This window comes from Parasteatoda tepidariorum, chromosome 1, assembly GCF_043381705.1.
Source record: "Parasteatoda tepidariorum isolate YZ-2023 chromosome 1, CAS_Ptep_4.0, whole genome shotgun sequence".
Lineage (NCBI taxonomy): Eukaryota > Metazoa > Arthropoda > Arachnida > Araneae > Theridiidae > Parasteatoda > Parasteatoda tepidariorum.
The window spans coordinates 17,253,596-17,277,943 of NC_092204.1; the positions used below are offsets into that span (position 1 = coordinate 17,253,596).

The 24,348-nt window shown below is 29.8% G+C and overlaps 1 protein-coding gene across 12 annotated transcripts in view; it reads left to right on the top strand.

Annotated features, from left to right (window-relative positions):
• LOC107437287 (tyrosine-protein phosphatase Lar) overlaps positions 1–24,348 on the top strand; it is a 753,777-nt gene that overhangs the window by 651,417 nt on the left and 78,012 nt on the right. For 7 of the 12 annotated variants that reach the window (XM_071177245.1, XM_071177243.1, XM_071177266.1 and 4 more), the window contains 3 exons: positions 10,284–10,466; positions 19,970–20,080; positions 21,198–21,476. In XM_071177245.1, the coding sequence (XP_071033346.1) occupies positions 10,284–10,466; positions 19,970–20,080; positions 21,198–21,476 (573 nt within the window). The remainder of the gene's footprint in view (positions 1–10,283; positions 10,467–19,969; positions 20,081–21,197; positions 21,477–24,348) is intronic. The other 5 variants (XM_071177248.1, XM_071177267.1, XM_071177253.1 and 2 more) reach the window with 1 other exon arrangement.

Here is a 24,348-nt window from a genome sequence, read left to right on the forward strand (position 1 = left end):
ATCCCTTTTATTTTTTTTTCTAATATGATAATGTCGTCGCCTTTAAAAAAATTAAAATACCTGCCTTTAAAAAAATCTTTTTAAAACTGAAAGGAAACGACAAGGAGTGGAGACAAAAAGAATTTTTTTTTTTACTTCTTATGCTACAGAAGACAGGATTATTCTCCGATTTAAAAGCATGTGATAGGCTGACTACGCGTCTCTCTTTAACACCAGCTCCAAGCACTCTGTTTACTTAGGTAATCCCAAATGGCAACCTTTAGCTCTGACTTTCGTAACCATAGAAACGCACGATCAATAATCCAGGTGCAAATTTGTATTGTAGAGACTTTTAGCTTAAACGCGTTCTTCCTCAATAGAATTGTTGAGAGCGTACGAAATATATATATAAAGCGAATATTTTATTTAGTTTTTTCAGTTTCCGATTTGTAAGACGAACAGGAAACGGGCGATTTCTAAAGCTTCTAAGCGTTGGCGTTTTAGTCCGTTTTAATGGGAGAAAAACCACGTTTAGCGAACGAGGACTAAATGCTTTTTGTTGCATTCTGTGTTATAATGATTGTTTATGCAAAACAGTGGAACATTTAGTAGTTCCACTTTGTGACGCCAAGTGAGCCGTTATAGTAACGTTGTTCATTCGTTAAAAAAACAGTTCGAGATGTATTTCTACAAATATTTAGTTGCTAATGGACAGGAATCTGCCTGTAGCTACATGTTAAATCTTCGAATGTACATGTGCATGCAAAAAGAATATGACACAATGAAATTAATTTATTTTATTTATAAACAAACAAACATTTAAATTTTTGTTGCTGTTTGCAATACATGTCTATAAATAAAATTAAAATAATTAAAAAAAATATGTAATTAATAAGAAAAAGTTTAACGTGAAGTATTGAATTTAAAATAAAATTTAATAAAACTGTTGCCATGTATTGGCTGTATTAGGGGCTTCGAAAAAGATACTTGCTCAAATTGTATCGGTTGTTTTTTCAAATTCAGTTACTGGTAATTTTTTGCTATGGAATCATACTGAGTTTCGTAACAAAGGTTTTGCACCTTGTATTTCTCATGGTTTATTTTTTAATGAAAGAAACTTTATTTTCAATTAATATTTTCGAATCAATTATATAGTCAATAGAATTCTAATTACATTGAAAAATTAGCGTGATAATTTTCTTTACATGATAATTCAATAATATCCAGTGCTTTTAAACGCCTCATAAAAATGAATAAACATCGTAATATTTCAAGAAAGAAAAACTTTTTTTTAATTATCAAAAAAAAATTTAAGGAACACAATTCCATAAAAAATGGAATAGGTGGCGTATTGCAAAAATATTAATCCTCCCTACAGAAGAATACGAATCCAGAAAATGCCCCTTTTATACTTCAATTTCTCTAAGCTTTCAAAGATAGTCTAAATTACAGCATATGATAAGCAAATCAAAGATTAGAAATGCATTGCCGTTCAGCTAACTGTACATGATTTTTATAAATCTTTTCACCGCGTAACGCAACCTTAATCTCAGAAAATCCTCACAAATCCTGTGCAAAACAAAATATGCACTGATACTTTAATCAAGAGTTCTGTTTCACTATACGTTAACAGTTATGTGATGTAACAAACTCAAAAAAATCGAAGTATCATTAAATATTACTATTGAAACAGAATTCATGAATCATAAAATAATATCCGCTGGGAATCAATCTCTTTACAATAAAAAGAAGATATGCCTTTTGCATCCTTCATCGAAATGGTCCACCATACCCTGTGTCAAAAATATTTTTAAAAAATTAACACATAACTCACACAAATACACTATATAATTAGACACAGAACTCTTATAATGAGAAATAATTCTTTGGTACTTAGACACAATAATCATATATTAAGGAAAAACTCTCAGATAATTATAAAAAATCTAATTGTAGGATTCAGAATTAAGTTAATAATATAAAATCGATGCTGGGACACAATACTGAAATATTCAGAGAATAAGCCGTAATATTCGTGTTGACAACATTCAGTCAATAGGTCACAATATTGAGATTCACAATACGCATGATGAGGCACATATTCGGAGAGTAATTCACAATACTCATGATAAGGCACATATTCGGAGAGTAATTCACAATACTCATGATAAGGCACATATTTGGAGATTAATTCACAATACACTGATTCTAAAGCCCAACTGTCAGATACGATGCAACCCTCATATAGTAAGACACTACATAGATAATAAAACATTATGTTTAGTAAGTACGACACAGGACATACATAATAAGACATAATTTGCATTTATTTAAGATCTCAAGATAATGTAACACATTGTAACGCTATTGCATATAGCAGCATCTTTGCAACATTGTTATTAATTTATGGAAAGAAATTCTTTCCGGATTTCTCAGCCGAAAACTTCTTTAAATTAAATTTACGATCATTAATCATTCATTTTCAAGTACGTTTTCCAGAATTTTCAGAATAGTAATGCAGTTTGAACATACAGGGTTATTCATAATTCCCTCCGGGGGGAACTGGACTATCACATTGATGTATGCCGTGAGACCAAGTGTTAACACTTAGAACACCTATAATGTATGTAAGTAAAACTTGAATAGTTTCGGAATGATTTCATATGTTTCTTTTTTTCATATTCGTCTTCTTTTTTTTTTTTTTTTTTTTTAAACTATAACTCTTCGACAGTGGACAAAATGGAACGATAAAGCGAAACGGCAGAAAAAGAAGATTAAGAGATTGTAAAGCAAAATATTCCAATTTTAGGACACAATATGCAACTGATAAGACACAATAACGCAATACAATATGCAATATATAAGACACAATACGTAATTAATGACACAGAATACGCAATTTATAAGACAATACTCAAATAATAAGAAACAATACGCAATTTAGAAGACACAATACGCAATTAATTACACAATGCGTAATTTATAAGACATAATACGCAATTTATAAGACACAGAATACGCAATTTATAAGACACACAATACGTGATTAATAAGACAATACGCTATCAATAAGAAACAATACGCAATTAGTAAGCCACAATACGCTATCAATGAGAAATAATACACAATACTCGGATAAAAAAAAGGACAACATCTGATCAACTTCCAAAGAGTAATTTTTATCTCCTCTGCAACTTTGAACCAAATATAATTTCAATTTTTTTGAACCAAATCTAATTTCAATTTCTTTGAACCCAAAATATGAGCATAGTAAAAAGCATACATTTCTTAGTAATGGTATTCTGGATTTTTGAGAAGTGCAATATAGTTTGAGCATATCTTATTGCTCACACATAATAAAATTCCTTGGAACATATCATATACTATATATATGTACCTAAGCCGTAGATATACCATAAAAATATCAACGTCGCAATAAATCGGTATTACACCCGCAATAATATAAAATTCAATCCAGTGATAAAAATAAGTTTGAAGAATATCCTCTACTACCAGATTTTTATTCTTAACTTCCAGAAACAAATAACAGATAAAAAAAGAAAAGAAATTTAACACTAGACAGAGTGGAACTATAAATTGAAGCGACGATAAAAGAAAATTCCTTCTTTCAGTAAATGAAAAAGACATATCAAAAAGAAAAGAAAGAAAGAGGAGCATCTATAAGCATCATGAAGAAAAATAGATGAAACAAATATGATCTCATATTCTCTCGAATATTTTTCATTCCGTATCTTTTTTTAAAAAAAATAACTCCATATTGCACTTGTTGCCATCTTAGATTCACAAATAACGCTCAGAAGAACACATAGAACAAATTCTTTCTACTTCAACCCCCTTAATGTTTCATTCTAACTGCCCCCCTCCCCTCACATTGAGAGAGAAAAAGCAGAATCCCGGCATTTACATAACACCTCAGGAACAAAGTTTATTGAATTTCCAGTTTGCCCCTTTTTACGGTAAGTCGTTGCCGGGGTATCTCCACCCCCTCACCCCCTTTATTCTAGATTGGTTTCCAAAACTTCACATCTCCAGGCGATTTTTGGAGTGATTCGAGTTTAATAAGGCGCAATTTGGTAGCGCCACTCCCTTGTTTAGCCCCGCTCCCTGCTACCAACTCCCCTAATTTTTTTTTCACTGCAATACTCGCACTGAGTTTAATTGCTCCGTTAAAATATCTAGAAATGCTGTTTAGTTTACGAACAAATTCCCTGACGTTTATATTCCCCCTTTCCCTGTTTTCATCACCTTTTCTAATTTAAGCTTTTCGAACAACATCGAAAAATTAAACTTTTCGGAATAAAAGAAAATGCAAACAGATATTTTAAAATTAAGAATGGAAACGTGCCTGTTAATTAGAGCTGAACGATGTTGTGTGTGAATTAGATTTTACAGGTCGATTGATTAAAAGTAATTGCGAAAGGTGATTGCCTGACAACATTTAGTTAATCATCTGGGAGGTTTAAAGCGGTTCTAATTTCTTGTTCGATTAAATTTTTAAACGAAAAATGCTTTATTTCTATTGTTTGTGTTCCGAGGAGCTTAATTGAAATAACTTGTAACGTTGTTGAATTTATTAAAGAATGAAACTATAAACATACTGCTTGAATGATGAAACTTCTCTTAAAATTTTTACCAAAAAATGTGAATCTGGTAATAAAGGATAAACATTATTTCAAAATTTCCGAAAAAAAAATTTTTTTTCTAACTTTATTTGACAGAAGACCAGAGCGATATATTGATGCATCACGAAATATCGATATTATTAAAACATCGAGCTTACAAAAGGTATCTTTACGATCTATTGTGAATATGTTTTCTTGCAATGTTGAATATGCAATTATTATAGACTACCATAATTGAGATAACGTCGCGAGTATTATTAATAACGATAATGCTAAATACGATGAATTTCTGACCCATTGTTGACAATATTAAATAACGAGTACGATAATGTAAATTTCCCCCCTCCCCCAAAATTCCTCAAAAACTAATAAAACATTTTAGGAATTTTGAATATAGTTTAGGAAAATATAGATATTTAAAGATTGTTGTAAGGTAGCACCAAAATTCTAACGTAACTTATTTTGGCTAAGCTGCTAAAAATTATTTCAATTTTTATTTATAATTAAGCATCGGAAAATAAACATTAAAAATGAAGTGGTTGAAAAATTATATTTTCCAAATAATAAGTTAATAAACTTTTTTTTAATTATTTGTAAACTAGTTTTACCTTTTCAAAGATTTCCTTTATTTAACTCTCTGATTCTCACGATCATTGATTTGCCTTTTTATTACAATCTGATTCGTCCATTCACTGATTAGCCGATTCTTTAATCAGCGGGTTCACTAATATGCCTATTCACTGATTCATTCCTTAATTGATTTCACCTTTAATCCATTCCCACACTCAATCAATTACTCATTTATTTCTTCATTCATTCAATCGATTACACATTAAGTCTCATTTATTCATTCAGTCACTCATTTATTCATTCAGTCACTCATTTATTCATTTAGTCACTCATTTATTTATTCCGTCTCTCAATTAAATATTCAGTCACTCATTTAATTATTCAGTCACACATTTATTAATTAATGTACTCAATCTATTCATTCAATTAATTATTCATTCAATCAATAGTCCATTCAGTCACTCATTTAATCAGTCCTTCATTCAAAATATAACTAAATAAAACATAAAGTGTCATTGTAACCCGAAATTTTAGTTGATGCTCGCTAACTAAATAAAAATCGTTAAATATTAAAAGACTTCATATCAATAATCATTATATGGGAAAATATCATTTGGTAAACTAAAAAAAGGAACTGTCGTCATAGTAACGGAAAGTATTAACTAGTGCTCACTCTTTAAATAACATCTAAAATTAATATCCACTCTCCTCAGAGTGATACAGGTAAAATAACAAAAAATAAACATAAAATAAAATCATAGGAAAAGAATAAATTTCAGTTATGAAACTTAATAAGACTAAACATTTCAATAATAATTTTACGGCATTTGCATAAAAAAACATTTTGCCGAAACAATTGTAAGTTCCGAGTTGTAAAAATTACTAAGTATTAAAAATAATTCAAATATTTTTCTTAGGTACCTTTTTTGTATCGCAAAATAAGTTTTTAAAAACGTATCTTTGTTCATTTGTATATATACTCATGAATTTTTAGAATACAATGTTCTGCAAGCGAATAAAAAAAAATACCGTCTTTTATTCTAAAATACATTCTTAATTTTTTTTTATTTTTTGTTCTTAATTTACATCTTCCTTTGAATAAATTTTTTCACTCCTTTTTTTATACTTAAAAATAAAACTTGAGCTCCAAATCTGAAGCAGCTCTTTGTTTTATTCTGAAACTTCAAACAAAGGTAATTAACTACATTATCACTGTTCGCTTAGTTTCTTAAATCTCGAACGCCTTATTTTATCTTTTGGCGTGTTTTCTTACTTCTTTTTTTATTCATTATTTTAACTTCAATTTTATTACTTTATTTACTTTATTTTCTTTTTCTTTCTCGTCACCTGTAGTTTTATGCCATCCAAAATTAAGACCCTACTTAGAAAAGCACGCTATTAAATTCTCAGTTTAAAAGAGAACTATTTATTCGTAAAAAGTTTTTTTCCCCACCGTCTTCACTTCGAATTTAACGACTAATGGGGTGCTTTTAAGCAATAAAAATTACATTTCAGCAAAGTTTTATATTTAAAGCTGTTTTAAAATTTTTACTATTTTACACCTATTCAATTTTCGTTTTTACCATTTTTTCTTCCCATTCTCAGATTAGAAAGTAATAATTATAGACTTTAAAATATTTTATAAAAATGTATAAAAAATTTCGATTAAGATTCTTTTTTATAATCTAGTGCACAAATAGTAAATTTTAATCAATGATAGCTTACTCTAAGATTATTAGTTATTTTCGATAAATGTAAGCTTTTTAGCTTTAATTCTTAATTTACTTGAATTTTTAAAATTTGATGCGATAACTGTTGATCTCATGTTTTCAAAATTATTAGAAACCATTTTTTTTCTGAAGTTAACATTATAGTTATTTTTTAGTATTTAAAAATTCATGCGTTTGAGTTTCTTGTACAAGAAGGCAAAACGTTTGATAAAATTACCATAATGTATAGTGAAGACTTTTCTGGTAAAAAAAAAACATAATTCTGACATTAAAACCTTTATCCTCAGAGTCTTACGTTTACAAAATTTTTTCCATTTTACATCGATTTAATTTATAAAAATAATTATATCTTTTCCATTTTTTTTCTTTCCAATTTCAGATTAAAAAGTGAAATTTTTAGGCTAAGTCACTTTAAAATATTTTATACAAACATGAAAAAAACATTTTTATAAGAATTTTTTTAATTTAATCTAGTACAAAAATTATGCGTTTAAGTAACTGGCTTTCAGATTTTTAATAATTCTGAATAAATTTAATCATTTCAGCTTTAACTTTTAACTTACCGAAATTTTCTAAAATTGATTTATAGAAGTTAGCGTTGTTTTTATTTTTATTGTTTAAAATGCGAAAAATTATATATTATAAAACTAATTAAGTACAAGTAATAAATAAAATTCATTTTTAAATAAAATTAGTTTTTTATGTTTAAAATTCTGCAAAAGTGTGGTTTTTATCAATTAATGTTTTGTAATGGCCATCGCTTACATCGGATTTTGACTCAACAGAATTATTAATTCAAAACAATTAATACAAAAATTGTACTTCTGAACAACTGACTTTCAGATTTTTAAGAATTTCTGTTGAATTTAATGATATTGACTGTAACTTTTAACTTATCGAAATTTTCCAAATTTGACATTGTAGATATTATGTTTAGTCATTCAATTTTTAAAAGCAAAATTGAAGTTAGTATTGCTTTTTTTTTATTCAAATAGAAAAAACATTATAAAAATTAATTTACTGTAAGTTATTAATAAAGTTTATTTTTAAGGGAAGTTATTTGTTTAAATTAAAAATTCTGCCGAAGTGTGGTTTTATCAACAGATATTAATGCTTTGTAGTAGCCATCACCTCATCCGGATTTAGATTTTAAAGAATTACAAATTTTAAAAAAAAAAATTGTGCATTTAAATAATTGACTTCCAGATTTTTAATAATTCCTGACAAATTTAACCTTTCCGACCTTAACTTTTAACTTACCGAAATTTTTTAAATCTGACTTTTGCTTCTTATTCATTGCTTAATTTTTAGAAGCCAAATTATTTTACTGAAGTTAGCATTGCTTTTATTTTTAATAATTAAAATGCAAAAACAATTTATGATTAAAACTAAGGAAGACCAAGTTATTAATAAAATATATTTTTAAATAAAATTAATTTTTTAAACTCAAACATCTGCAAAAGAGTGTTTTTTATAAAGAAATTTTAATGTTAATTACTTAGGCCGGATTTAAACTAGATGAGCATAAGAGGACACTTTTCCAGCACGGTCTATGAAAAAAAGCTAATGTTTTTCTTTAAACTACTTAAAAACTGAAATAAAAAAGTTTAAGACATAAATTGCATCCAGAATATATTAGAATATTATTTTTTCAATGGAAATTCGTTCCTTTAAAGATAAAAGAAGCAATAAGAAAACAGGCTAATTTCTTTTTTCAATTATTTATTTGGAACATTTTTCACCTTTTTTAATGATTTTAGTGTCTATATTTTAGTCTGCTAATTTTTGTTTTCTTTGAATATATAATTTATTCTGTAAAAAAAACTAAATATTTATTATTGAAGTACTACAAATTACCAGTGCTCTTTAATACATCTTAAAATATTTAAAATGAAATTATTTTTTTTTAACTTGTGCCTACACTTTTAAGACTAAGTGTTGACATTATTACTACAAAATATTTTTTAAAAATTTATGAAAATATATGATCAGATTTATTTTATAAAATAATGTAAGATTTTTCTCAATAGAAATACGCTTGAAATAGTTTAGAATAATTTCGATTAAAATAGTTTATATAATCGATTAAAACGCAAAAATTGTGCACTTTGATCGATGAATCCCTGACTTCCAGAATATTAGTAATTTTTGTTAAGTTGAAGTATTTTTAAACTTATGCGTTTTACTTCATTTTATAACCGACGTTGAACAGCCGACCCAATTTTGAGTTTACGACTATCAATATTCAACTCCGTAACCTTGTAATTTCTAACGCAATCAAGAAGATAAGTAACTATTGGATTAAGCATTGGGACAAACTAGCTTTCGCGGAAAACGTTTTTGATGGAACTAACTCGTTACATGGGGAAGAAAACCACGAAAACCTCCAAAATTGATGCCTGACTCTAAGGGGACACTAACCCATGGTCCGTCTACCACTTGGAATATTTTACTTCAGCACTGTGCCGAGTGCAGAATTCGTATCGACCATCCATCACTGGGGTTCGAACCCGGGTCACCTCATTCAAAAACAAGCAATCTATCCATTAAGCCACAATGGCGAAACATAGACATTGTAACAGTTAATAGCATTTCTTACAAGCCAATTTTTTTTTGGAGACATTTTCTCAGTTCTAAATAAACATTGTTTCCTTTTCTTCAAGATTTTTGCAGGTAAAGAATTATAATGGCTTATTAATAATTTCCTACTACTAAAAGTAGCTTTTTAACCACGGTGCATAGCGTTTTTAAAAAGTTCTTAAGGGTGCTTATTTTCGTTTTTTAAAAGCCCTTAAAGGTGCTTTTTACATTGAGTGTTTTTAAAAAGTGCTTCATTTTTCCCTTTTTCAAAATGAGATTTTTCTTTTACCATATGTTGATTTTCGCTTCGAATTATGCAAAAAGACACAGTTCACATTGTTCTATTCAACGTTTTCACAATGAATTCAACCCCAATCTATTTAAGCGCATTGTCAATTCGTAGCGTATAAAAACGCGATTCGTTTCACATGAATCAAAATTTCATGATTTTTGACAATTGTCAAAAACAATGCCAAAAGGTTTTTTTTGGACATGACGGTTAAAACAAGATAAAACCGTCAATTGTCAAAAACTTTCCAACTCTGCCTAATTATGATATTTTTTTAAAGTGCTTGAAAATATTTTTTTGAGTGCTTGAAAAGTGCTTAAAAGATGCTTATTTTTTGTTGAATAATTTGGCTACGTACCCTATTAACGCTTTTTCGTCAATCCTTTTTTTTTTCTATATTTACTATTTAAATGATATTTTAGAACTTATTGCTTATTGTTTGTATTCCCATTTCAGTGATCACTAAAACTATTCTTAAAATTTTATTTACAGAAGATCAAGTACCAATCGGTTTCCCAAGATTCACCATACAACCTCAGATCCAGGGTGTCGAAAAAGGACGCAATGCCCTTCTACCCTGCAGGGCAGAAGGCACCACCCCTATTACAATCAGGTGGTTAAAGAGTTACATCCCAGTGGATATGAGCGAACCTCGATACTCTCTTGTTCAAGGATGTAAGTAACATTTCAGACTCCTTTTAGTTATACAAAGTATAATAAGTTTAGTCCGTCTTTAGTAATGTTAGATGGTCTGAAACCACTTGCTTAAACCCTTCCTTCTCGCACCCGTGATATTTCCGGGCTGGAGTGTTCAGTAGTAACGCGCCAATCGGAATAAAACTATTTCATTTCTTTTACCCGGAAAACATTTTATTTCTCATTTTACACACCAGATGGCAGTACCAGGATATTTTTAAGGTAATTGTAGATAGTTAGTTTATTTTAAACTAGATGTCAGCACTAATCAGAGATACAGGGATAAAAAAAATAGGCACTTTTATGACCGTTTTCTTGGAAATTAACCAATTGTTAAGAGGTTAACTTTCAAACAGCTTCAACTATATTAAATAAATGTGTCCCTTGTTATAAAGTTCTGCTAAAGTTAATGCCTTATGGGCATTAATGATACAAAAGGACATTTTAAATTCGCACTTGTTTTTATCAGAAATTCCTACAGTGTGACTTGAGGCAATAATTGATATAAAAAATTTTTAAAAAAAAACTATGCTCGCAGCAAAGCTAACCGTTTAGAGTGATTAATACAGTAAAAGCCTGTAAAAAAGGGGGGTTGTGAATTTTGTAACGATTGTGATAAACTTAACTCAATACATTTTTTTTTACTTATTTTAATATTTTTTTATCATGTTACAAATATAAAACTTAAAAAATATTAGCGCTCATATAATACAGTGTTTATAGTTTATTTTTGAAACTTAATCCATAAATTGCCGCACGTATAAGTTGAAAACAAATCTTCCAATTTTAATTCCGTTTTGATTTTTTTTAATTATATGAATGCAATTTTCGTTGCATGTTAAATTATTTCGATCGATTTTTAAAAATAAGTTTTTTTAAAAATAAGATAATAAATTTTTTCACAAAATGGCGTTTTAAAAAAAATCAAAAATATGGCATAAAGTAAGTTTTATTTTTTTAGATTACTTAAAACCATACATTTATTGTGAACAATGTGTCATAATTTGAAATAAATCGATTGAAAATTATCTTAGTTTGAGATACAATTAGTAAGAGAAGCATTGCTTCGTGTGATTAACTTTAATTTTGAAGCTTACTTACCTTTGAAGTTTTGTGATCAATAATCCATATAAATAAGTAAAATTTTGCATCAAATTACAATGCATCAACACCAGGTCCATGAGATGCTTCTTCTCCGTCAGTTTCAGCCGTCTCATGTGATAGTCTAACCCTTTTTTTTCTTGTCGATCTACCCTCATGTGGCATCTCATTTGCTTTTGGAGTAGCAATCGAAATTCTGAGATTGTCTTCGTTTTGAGCATACTCTTTGCTGCTTGATCTATTTATTTTTAATTGTCCCAAAACTGCCAATGAAACTTTGCAAGCTAAATACGTTTAAAGTTCCATTAGATCATTTTCTTACACAATTCAAGCAAATTATTTCAATGAAATAGTTAAAAGAATAGTATTTTACTAAAATATTTTGATAGGAATGTGCTAGTTTATTAATAAATTGAGCTTTCAAGTTCACTTGTTCATGCATGTCACAGCACGTCCGGCGTCGCACTTCATTCTCGACATATTCTGCTGTAACTTTTCCATTTTTGCGAAAATCAATTCAATATTTTGGTGCAATAATCTTAAAAAGGCAAACTATCAAAAAATTGAATAATTTCTTTTTTCGACATTTTAGAATGGTTTGTCGAATAAGGCTTTTTATCGCTAAATTTGTCGCTACTTTTTAAAATTTAAAAATAACTCATGTTGAATATACGTAGAATATAACATTTTTCTACCTAAGGTCTGTGTGCCCTAAATACGACACAATTTACTATTGTAGCATATAGGACAAGCTCAATCTTTTATTGGATATACTTAAATATAAATAAAGTATTACAACTTCTAAATTGAATTATTAAAGCAAATTTTTCGTGCTGAAATTGAATTATTGTCTATTACCTAAGCAAAGATTTTTCATTGTCGCATTTAAGGTAACAATCAGTCCTTTTGAATGCGGCGCTCATGAAACGTAAATGCGGCAGTGCATTTTTACAACGTTTTTATTCACTTGCTATTGTATTTCTAACAATGAAAGCTTGCTATCGAAATTTCGAACGTTTTTCGATAAGCTAGAAGCACGAAGAGAATACGATAAGTTTAAATCGCGATAAGTTCCATGCACGAAGAGAATACGATAAGTTAAAATCGTTTCATGATTAAACTTATTTATTTATTTATTGTCAATTTTTCGCAAAATTGAGTTTATCGTCAATTGAAATTCCATTTATCGTCATTTTAAATCTAGCTAGAGTACTTAGAATAGAAGTGGAGCTCTGATTTGAATGACTGAGCAAATGCTCGAAGTTTTTTTTTTCCTGCTGTATGCAGAATTTTGCACGATATTATCGTCGAAGGGAATTTATAGTCAAGCAAAACTATGACTATAATATTTTAATTGCTAGCTATGATATTTTAATTGCAATTTTGTGTTGGATTACATTACATCATTTACTAATCACTTAGCATAAAATTTATCGTCATTTTAACAAAAATTTAGTTTATCGTCAATTAAATTTCCAACCATTTTGAGCCTAGCTGGAATACTTAAAATACACAACAGTTACTCATGACTGTTATAGGTCAACTTTAGTTTATCTTTAGCCGGAGTTCTGAAAATGACACAAAACGTCTATATAGACAGGGTGCTTAGCGTTATTAAAAAATGCTTAAAGGTGCTTATTTTCGATTTTCGTTTTTTAAAAGCCCTTAAAGGTGCTTTTTTCTATGAATGTTTTTAAAAAGTGCTTAATTTTCCCTTTTCCGAAATGTGATATTTTTCTTTACCATGTTGATTTTCGCCAGAAATTATGCAAAAAGACATAGTCCTATTCAACTTTTGCGTAATTAATTCAACCCCAATCTATTTCTACTTACCGCCGGTTTGTAGTGTATGAAAGCACAATCTGTTTTATATGTTTGATGAAATACTTGCGGGTCCGCACTTGCATATACTGAGCTGGATTCAGTGGTAAGGATTTTTGACTTTCATGTGCAACCCTGTTGCATTTTGCTAGAGATTCTTCATTTTCTGCCCTCTGTAATAGAATCGAAAGATCTCTCGAATTTTTGCTGATTTATACGGGGACCAACTAAACATTGTCAATTTTTTTCTCTATTAGTGATAGAAAATTTCATTTCTCTTGTTAATTTCATCGTTTGTGCCACGCCATCGTCTTCGTCACTGTAAATAAAACCATCAATTATCAAAAACTTGCCAACCCTGTCTAATTATGATATTTTTGAAAGTGCTTAAGAATACTTTTTGAGTGCTTGAAAAGTGCTGAAGAAGTGCTTATTTTTGTTAAAAAATGTGACTGTGCACCCTTTGTTAAATGCAAAACCAGGTCCTTTTTTTTATTAGTAATCAATTCTTTACAATCATCGANCTATTTTGGCCCAAGTACGTACAGTAATATGTTATTTGATTAATTTAATTAAATGATACGCTAATACTTATTAATAGTTAATAATTAACATATTTTGATATCAAAATGTGTGTAAGTTAATTTAACAGTATCAATAAAAATCTCATAGAAATCTGCTTCAGGTTTATTAAATAGGATTAATCCGTAACAAGAATTTATGTTCGTAATACACTCAACTTCATTCTTCATTGCAGACTTAATGACTTTTCATTTTCGAACAAATCTCTCTATTTAATCCAACAACGAAATAAACGAGTTCAACTTTTAATCTATTCCGCATATTCTTGTTCATTAAAGTCTGCTTCTGTGAACAAGTAATTAACTTTTCTAAAAATTTCATATGAATACATAATCAACTTTCGTCGGGGATGGCGAATATTTGAAAATTTTTAGATAGACTGTTAGGAATATTTTTCTAAAATGGCGACAGTGATAAAAATCGCCTTGACGGCCAAACTCCATTTAGAAAATTGTTACTTATGCGTCTTTTCCTGTCCAAAGTGAAAATGGCAGGTAACGGCCCGCTCCGGTTTGATCCGCAATAAATCCACTTTATCCAGAAGACAACGTAGTGGGAGTAGGAGTTATTTAAAATTTATGCATTTGGCGGGAGATAAATTTACGGAGCTCGTTTTGGAACAGGTTGTGACGAACACAAAAGAGTACGCCAAAAGCATGGGTAAAATGGAATAATCTATTCAAGTTCACCACGTTAAATTCTTCATATTTCTCTTCGAGTTGCATCTTTATCAATTTCTTTTAAGAGATGAAACATTTTTCATTTTACGAACGACAAAAATGAAACAACTGTGTTTCGTATTTGTTCGTAATTTGAATATTGTTTACAACATGTCATTTCTCCTACTTTTTCCTGGAAAATATCGATTGTGTAATTATCTTTGCTTTTGGAAGCGGCATCTTGTGTCAATTGTCATTCTTTTGTGTTAGAGAATATTCTTTTTAGAAATGTAGAATGAGTTTTATTTGTGAATATTTGATGTGTGTTTTATTTTGCATTCCCCAAGCTAAATATAGTGCCGCTGTATAAATTTGAGCATTTATTTTAAATAAATGTTTGTGGATATGTTTGGAAATATTTTGAATTTAAATTATTTTTATTGTTCAAGAAAATATTAAAAATATTTCTATCGTAGGAATATTTTTTTCTGGCTTTGTCGCCATATAAAATAAAGTTTTTGAACGAATACTATGCTACCTAAATTACAACTGTTTTGATTATTTTACTGTTATTCACGACTACTGGATTAGGTTTTGTTTACCTTTAGTTAGTGCCCTCTATGAAAATAGTGTCAAAAAAAGCGTTAGTGGCCTAATCTTTTAATAGTTGAAGAGTTACCCGAGCACTTCCTTTTTAGGTCATAAAAATTAAAAATTATTGATTTAAATAATCTTTCTTTGATGAAAAATCTCCCTAATTGGTGCAATAAAAGAAGAAGAAAATATTTTTTTAAATATTTAAGCTATTTACTTTAATGTTCTGACAATTCTTTTCAACCACATAGTTTATGTAGAGTCATGGTGGCTCATGGGATAGAGCATTCGCTTCCCTTGTAAGTCGACCCAGGTTCGAATCAAAGAGGTGGCTTGTAGATACGAAATCTGTTCCCGTCTCGCACCAACCACAGTGCTGACGTACATTTTCCTCAGTGGTAGATGGATCATGGGTTAGAATCCCCTTGCCATCAGGTTACCCGCAGGAGGTTTTCATTGTTTTCCTCTCTATGTAAGCAAATGCGGGTTAACTCCATCAAAAAAATCTCCCACGAAGGCTAGTTTGCCTCAATGCTTTGATCCAAGAGTTCCCTTGTCTTCTGGAATGGGCTAAAAATTACAAGTCTACGGAGTTGAACATTGTTAGTCTTAAACTCAGAATTGGGCCGGCTGTTCAACCACGGTTATAAAATAATTATAAAAAAATTTGTAGTTTAAAAATAAAGCTTATCGAGTTTTAAGACACTAAAAGTAAGGCTTTTGCTTTGAATAAGCTGTGAAAATACCCTTAAATAGCTCTTACATATTTCTAAACTCGCTTTCTTTTTAAAATATATTGCGTATAATCTGTCCCTTTTCTGGAACAAACGTTTGCACCAGTTAATATATTTTGACGTTATTCTAAGTTATTTTTAATTTTATTATTTATCGCTTGCGTTTTTCATTTAGTTAACATTATCCGCGCATGCGCAATATGGAAGGACTATTTTAAACGCCCACATCTTGCACCAGTTTTTACAATTTTTATTTCTAATTTTAAAAAGGACATTTCTGTTATTTATTAAAGCTTCGAAAATTATGTTTAATTTTATTAAATACTTATAGAGATTTTTTTTTTTATTTCCAATGGCAAAAGAAAATGACAAACTCTTACAAAATCAGTGAACAACAAGTAAGAGAAAAAAGTCACTATCTCATTAATAGATGTCGGGCACTCCAGTAGCGCCTCACCTCAGAGTCCCCACGCAGAGCCGAGCATCTCAATAGATGGTTCCTGTCCATAAGTTCATTATTCGAGCATAACGNACATTTCTGTTATTTATTAAAAATTGCTTCGAAAATTATGTTTAATTTTATTAAATATTTTTAGAGATATAATAGGAAAACGAAAGGCAAAATAATTAGTTTTTATGAAAGTGTCCATATCTCCACGAATATTTAAATGTTTCCAAAACTAATCTATCTAGGTTTATAAAACTCTAAACAGTTATTGCATATGCATATTAACCAAATTAATCGATGCAAATTACAAACTTATTGCAACATTTTCAGATATAGTATGGAAAAAAAAAACTCTTTTTCTTCAGTAATTTATTGCCGATCTGTCAAACCTGTGCAAGCTTTGAACTTTCTTTATAACCATGAGAAATTGAATGATCCAAAAACCTGTAAATTTATAAAATAATTCTCTAAGTATTTCTTAAAAAAATTTTAGCAAATTTCAAAAACTGAAAGTGTCCCATTGTTGCAGGGTAGTGTAACTATAGCTGTTATGCTAATCATTTCTTTTACCGTCATACATCCGTTTATAAACTGTCGATTCTGTTATTTTACAGTATTTAATATTTGGTATTCCAAAATATTTTTGTAAGTAGCTTATTCAAAAGTAAAACTTTTATTCTAAGCTAGGATAAAATTAGCTGTTTTCGCTTATACAAATACATATTAAGATTTGAAGTTGATAACATTAAAATTTCCAACATTGCAGATTACGTTGTTTTATTCTAAAATCACATTTGGCTACAAAATAAGTTATCGTCTGCGATTTTATTTGCAAATTGTATTCCTTTCCCGTCATTTTATCGTTTTAAGCTTTCAAGAACACAGCCGGGCTTAAGGATTTGCCTGCGGAGAAAATTTTTCAAACAACTTCCATTTAACGCCCTCTGGCGGCCTCATTCGTACTTAAGAAACTCCATTAAATTTCTTTTGATGTATTTCTTCTTAACTTTGACAAATCGCCTCTTTCACTTTTTTGCACTCGCACTGTAAAAGGTGGGAAATGAAAAAAAAAGGGTATAGGGGGTGGGGAATTCTGATTAGAGATGCGTTGTGTAGTGTGTGTTCTAGGGGGTGGTGTGGTGATGGTGTAGTTCCTCGTTTATCATCATTAGGGTCATTTCTAAAAGTGAAAAACCATCTTGCAAAAAGACTTTCGCGTGAAGAAAAAATTTTCAACGAGATAACACTTCTTTTACCCTCATCATTTCCTTGATTTTGTTATTCACGGCGCCATGTTTCATTTGAGACAGATGGATTTAAATTAGATTGGAAAATAAGAGTAAAAACTGAGCATTATTATATACATATCAAGGATATTTAAATCAATATGAAAATAAGCCAGTGGCGATTTTTATTGTGATCAAACGATAATGTAAAGAAGTGGCTTCCAAATTAATCTAATTTATCTCCCATACTGTGCAGCGTTTATTAAAGCTGTAAAAGTATAAAAGTAGCTTATAAATTAATCAAATTTATCATGTATAGAAATATTGATAATAGTAAGGAATTTAGTTCTTCCAATTTAGTTGTAATTATCTTCTATAAAAATTCCAATATGTAACGTTTTTTAAAGTATTTACCGTTATGAAATTAAAAAAAGCTTCAAATTTGATCCCTTTTAACATAGTAATATTATCAACATGTAAAGTTTATCCAAGATGTGAAAGTAAAGAAATGGCTTTTATCTTAATTCAATTTATCACAAATCGAATTATAATAAGTAAAGTTATTTGAAGTTGTGGATTGAATAAAATGTAGCACTTTATTTATGTTTTAATGGGAAATGCATTTAAATGTATTATCGTAATTTGCAGAACTTGAAATATATCGTTGTATATTAATTTTTTACCCAAAAACTGCCGTGATGTATTCTCTGAGAAATTTCTGTAATGTTCGAAGAGTTGGTTATTTATCTATACGGCCAGCTTCCTGCTTTGATAAAAACAAAAAATCCCGTACCTGTTATTGCAATGAACTCCTTGAAAATTAATAGAGTCGACCTTTAATTTATACGGTTATTATATACAACTTCTTAACTCTGTTCGGAGATATGCGCCCTTTTCCTTGGTGGTTAGAGCAACAGGCTACGGACAAAAAGGTCCCTTGTTCAAACTCAGTCTGCTCCAAAGAAAATCTCGCTCTACATTGGTGACCACGAGCAACAAACACGCCTATCTCTCACTCCTCGACGGATGGCAGCGCTACACTATTTCGTCTAGGTCCGTGGTTCGTCTTGATTTGGCAAGCAAATCGTCTTGAGTAACGTCAACACTTAACTGAGATTAACTTTTCGAGCCGACCTGTATTTTTATGGTCATGATAGTTTTACGGTCATGCATTTATTTTATATTCAGTGACTAGAATACTTATTGCTGGTTCCTGACCGTAATCTAACAATGAAATTTTATGAGAATGTATTAATACGATTCAGAAAACGATTTCAGAAATCTGCCATTTTAAGGATTATTTTCTAAGAAAAATGTGTTCTTTTCTTCACTTTATCATTTTTGAATGAAATTAAGCATTTTGCAGGATTCTATTTGAATTCCAAGGAATAGAAATTAAATAGAAATAGATTTTAAGCTTTTCAATATATGAAGTAATTTTAATATGTTTCGTAATGTATTCAAAGAAGAAAAACGATGTTTGAGTTTTATAAACTACAACAAAAAGCCTCTTTTTTTTAATGTCTTCTGCTTGTATATTTAAAGAAATATTAATACGGACATTATGTTTTTCTCAATCTTTCTGTTATTTCGAAAATCAAAATGCTAGGGAGATAACAACTCAAACGATTAGAGAAGTAACATTTTTTTTCTCCAATTGTTAAGCATCATATAACTAGAAAATAAATCATGTAAATATCTGAAGGGAAAAAAATGCTCACATAGTTGGAGAAATAACTGTATTCATATTTTAATTATCTCAGTGTTTCTCTAGTCCTAATCTTTAAAGCTCGAAGAGATTATAAAAATAAAAAAAATAACAAAATAAAATAAGTACAAAATAAAATTCCTCCACTCAGGGTGGGTGTTGATACCCTGAGTAATTTTTACAGTAAAATCTATTTTTACAATAAAATTTTAGAGAACAAAAAAATCTTATTTGCCATAATTTTAACAGTAATATTTACTTTAAAATCACTAAATCACTGTAATTAATTAAATATTACTGTAAAATTTCAAGGTAAAAACGAATTTTATGGTAAAATTGAATTAGAGATGCTGCACACACTTTTTTACAGTAATTTGATCCGAAATTGCATTGAACTTAATTTATTACTTAAGATAACCTATAAAAATGAATTATTTTTTAGACCTTAGTGTTGCCAATTTAAATGGAGAAATACCCGCGTTTTTGTTGCCACTTTCGAGAAATAAATAAATAGATTAAAAATCATATTTTTAACCTAAATTAACATAGTATTGAAAATAATTTGAACAAATGACACCTTATCTTTATAACTGTTAATTTGTTTTTCAGCCTCTCTACAGATCATAGAAGCCGAAGAAGATGATCAAGGTAGTTACGAATGTGTTGCTGACAATGCGAGAGGAACAGCCGTTTCAGGGCCTGCTACACTTTACGTAAGAGGTAATTGTCGTCGTGATTTAATAACAACATTTGTACTTTAATTTTAAATAATTTAAACGGAATGCTTGGAATTTATTATTATTGAAATAATTTTCACCTTACATTTAATGTGAACAAGTTACTTTTGTTTTACCTGTAATGATGATACGTGGAGCTTAAAATGCGACAATTTGAAGTTAACTAATAACTTTTTTCAAATATCTTTATTTTTTTCTGATGTAATGATAATTAAATTCTAATAATCTAACATTATAATGTTCTCATTCGCACATTTAGCTTTAAGTAAAAAGCTTCCAAAAATCAATACATTAAATTAATTATTAACTCAAATTCCTAAAGATATTAACTATATAGGATTGTGCTACTTACTTCATCATTTTTGTTTAAGATGTTGACAGCATATCTTTGTTTTTTCCTTGAGAAAATGGGATCATGCATGCACAAAGTGACTTAAACATAATTTTACCTAAAATAAAATTGAAAAAATAAAAGCGAAATTTTAAAAAAATTTGCCTTTGGAACTTCTTTCTCCCATTTAAAATGAGGAATTTTTGGCACAAAACACATCAAAACTTCATAAGCAAAAACGTGACTTAAGTCGTTTGCCGTTACTAATAGAAAGTCCTCCACGAAGGCAAATTTCTCCCAATGCTTGATCCAGGAGTTCCCTTGTCTTCTGGATTGGGTTCAAAATTACAAGGGTACGGAGTTGAACATTAGTAGTCGTAAACCCAAAAAAATTGGATTATAAAATACAAAACGGCGGTTATAAAATATATGAACTGGTGATATGATTTTTCAAATTTGCAGAAATTGCTACAAATATAATTCTGATAATCTAACATATTTTTGAATTTGAGTGAAATAAAATTCAAACTACATTTTTTTAATTTATTTTATTTTTTACTACAAATATAATTCTGATAATCTAACATATTTTTTTAGTAACTATCATACTGTTTTTTGTTTTGTTTTTTTGTAATTAAAAAACACCAAAATATATCTTTGCTTGTAATTAGAGCATTCGAAAAATATATAAAATGGTCACCGGTGTCCCGTCTGCGTCAAAGAGTTAAAGAGATAAAAACTAATCTGCAATTTTTTTTCTTTTTTATAGTTCGGAGAGTGCCTCCTTATTTTTCTATACCCCCTGAACCAGTATATGAGGTAATGCCGGGTTCGAACCTCAACATCACTTGTGTAGCTGTGGGGTCACCGATGCCCTATGTCAAGTGGAAAAAAGGAATGATGGATCTGACTTCTGAACATGATATACCAATTGGAAAAAACGTTCTACAATTGACTGATGTCCGAGACAGTGTTAACTACACGTGTGTTGCGGTTTCTAAGTTAGGCAGTATAGATGCTGTCACCCAGGTCCTTGTACAAGGTACGGGTTAGTACACTATCATACTTTGAATGTGTGTATCAGTGGCTTTAGTATGCTTTCTATTTCGGCTGTAGTTTTGGTAAATTAATTTTGATGTATTTCGTTTGTGTTGATAAATATGTTAAAAATAACCTTCTTCTTTCAGATCTAGTTCAGTAAGTAATTCCGGAAAAATTGCGGCAGTTTTATTGCCCAGATTTTTCCCACTCGTCACACAATGTTCACTGTTTTTAAAGTTTTATTCCACTATTTTAAGACTAAACACTTAATTCAGGTGATTGCTAAATTGTCAAAAATGACGAAATACAGCTTGAGGATTGCTAAATTATCAAAAATGACGAAATACAGCTTGAGGATTGCTAAATTGTCACAAATAACTATATTCAGCTAAAAGATTGCTACATTATCCAAATTAAAGAAAAACAGCTCAAAGATTGCTAAACTGAGAAAAATATCGAAACACAGTTTAAAGATTGTTAAATTGTCAAAAATACCAAAAAACAGCTCCAGAATTGCTATGTTGTCAAAAATAACGAAATAAGGTTGCTAAATTGACCAAAACAACAAGTTCAAAGATAGCAAAATTATTAAAAATATCAAATAAAACTAGATTTTGAGAAAAACCAGAATATAATAAAACCGGAATTGAAAATATAATAATTGAAATAAAACCAGATAAGATTGTGAAATTGTCGAAAATAAGAGCTTCAATTCTGAAAGTGATGTAACAAAATTTTTTAGTAAAGATTATTATTTTGTATATGTATAATGGAAACTAACTGCAAACACTAAGTCTATAATTTATTTCTTTGTAATACTCTCATCAATATATCATTAATTACAATAACTAATACACTTTTGCTCGCCAAAGTACCGTTATATTATCTCATTTTAGGTTGTTAACCACTAATCGTTTCCCGAATCAAATTCGATATACTATTTCATTATTTATTCGATATACTATATAAATGAAACTGTTAGTAATGGAATAGTAAACTAGTTGGTCCTAAACTTTTTTTCGTAATTTTTGTGATTCGTTGCGTTCAGATTGATCGATTTTAACTCTCAATCTCAAAATCAATGGCCAATTATTGCATTTCTTTGCAGCATCATTAAGTGCTGTAATAGGGCGTCTTATGCAATAAATTATTGAGTAATTTATACAAATGTTTGTTTTAAAAGCTAAATTAATTTATTTGCGAGAGTGACACTATTGGTACTCCACCCTATAAAACCTCATATAATGCACAAAATATTACTTTCTTTTCCGATCGTGGACTGATCTTTTTTTCCCGTCTTAGTCCTGCAGTGGACTGATCGTAAATACACGGTTCCCAGCGAAGCACCGAATTCAAGCATCACTCGCATCGGTCAGTAGCCGGTGGGTGACCACTTTGATGAGCCTGCGTAGGGACCAAGGGTGTGTGGTATCGGTCCACGTGAAACTGTTCTACCATAATGTGCTAGACTCCGGGCACAGGGACCAAAGCAGGGTAGCCATCACCTCTGTAGAGGATCAAAATTGCGATGACATGTCTTCGGATCATCCTCAGGGATGTTTTTAGACCGTCACCAATAGCCCATTGTGCAGCTGTAGTACGATGTAAATAAAGTACCTACTTATCTTTTTTTTTCTTCTTAATAATGAAAGCATTCATTTTAATTGAATTCAGTAAATGTTTACAACTAAGTGTCATTATGAGATAACTTATTATTACTTATAAATAACTTATTATTCTACACTTAATTATTTATTACCTATTAAGTTGTGAACAATCATTTTAACGCGAATTTATACCCGATTATTAAAAGTAGAGCAAAGCATTCCGGCAATAGCCGATTGTGGGCCAGGAAGGTCATGGAGGTTAGGACTCCACAATTTCGTAGCCAACATGATTGTGGTAATAACGTTGGCCCTGCGCATAGGACACCTTTACTTACCAGCCGGTACCCATTCATCTAAAGCTGGCTGGGCTTCAAGCCGCCACTGGAGATCGAACCCCAGTTCTTCACAATAACAGGGAAGTGCTCGATTAATAAATTTCTTAAAACAAATCACAAATATTTGCAGATATCTTAAAAAATGAACTGTTAGCTTCTTCATATCTATATATACGTCTGAATGTTTCATATCTAATCTATATGTTTTGAATTATTGAGCTCTAAAATATAATATATTCTAATGCTTAACAATGCACAAAGAGTATAAAACTTCCATAACACACAAACCATATATAAAGATGACAAGTGAAAAAGTATTATTAGAATCTTTACGCTTCACTTAAGAACGTCTTTAAAACACCAAATTGCACTCTGAAATTCGTAAAACTAAAATTAATTCCTAAATGCTCTGTTACTTATAATACAGTACCGCAGGAATATCCCTAGATATGCTTAATTTGCCATGCCTATTACGTTTACATGCTATTTTCATATTTTTGCTAATGTCATGATTTCGGTCTATTAAACTCTGTTATATCACCCTAGCAACGCTGGTTAATCGTCACTATTACTATTGAACCGTGAAAGCATAATTAGTATCAGTTAAGCTTACCTATTAAATAATATTATTGTTAAAGTTTTTAGGGTTATTAATCGAAAAAATAGCTGGTAATTGTTATCAAAATGAGCTTTTTTTTTTATTGTGTGCACCCAAAATACAAGTTTAACTTAATAGAAATACCAACTTAATAGTAATACCGAAACTCCAACGTTTAGAGAGGGAACGTAATAGTTATTAAAAACGCAATTAAAATACTTGATTCATTATAGTGATAAACCAGTGTTATTTCCAGATAAGTACTAAATAATTTCCACCAAATAATACAATAAATTTCAGAAACATCGTAAATCTTGCATATAAATCGCTTTTTCTNTA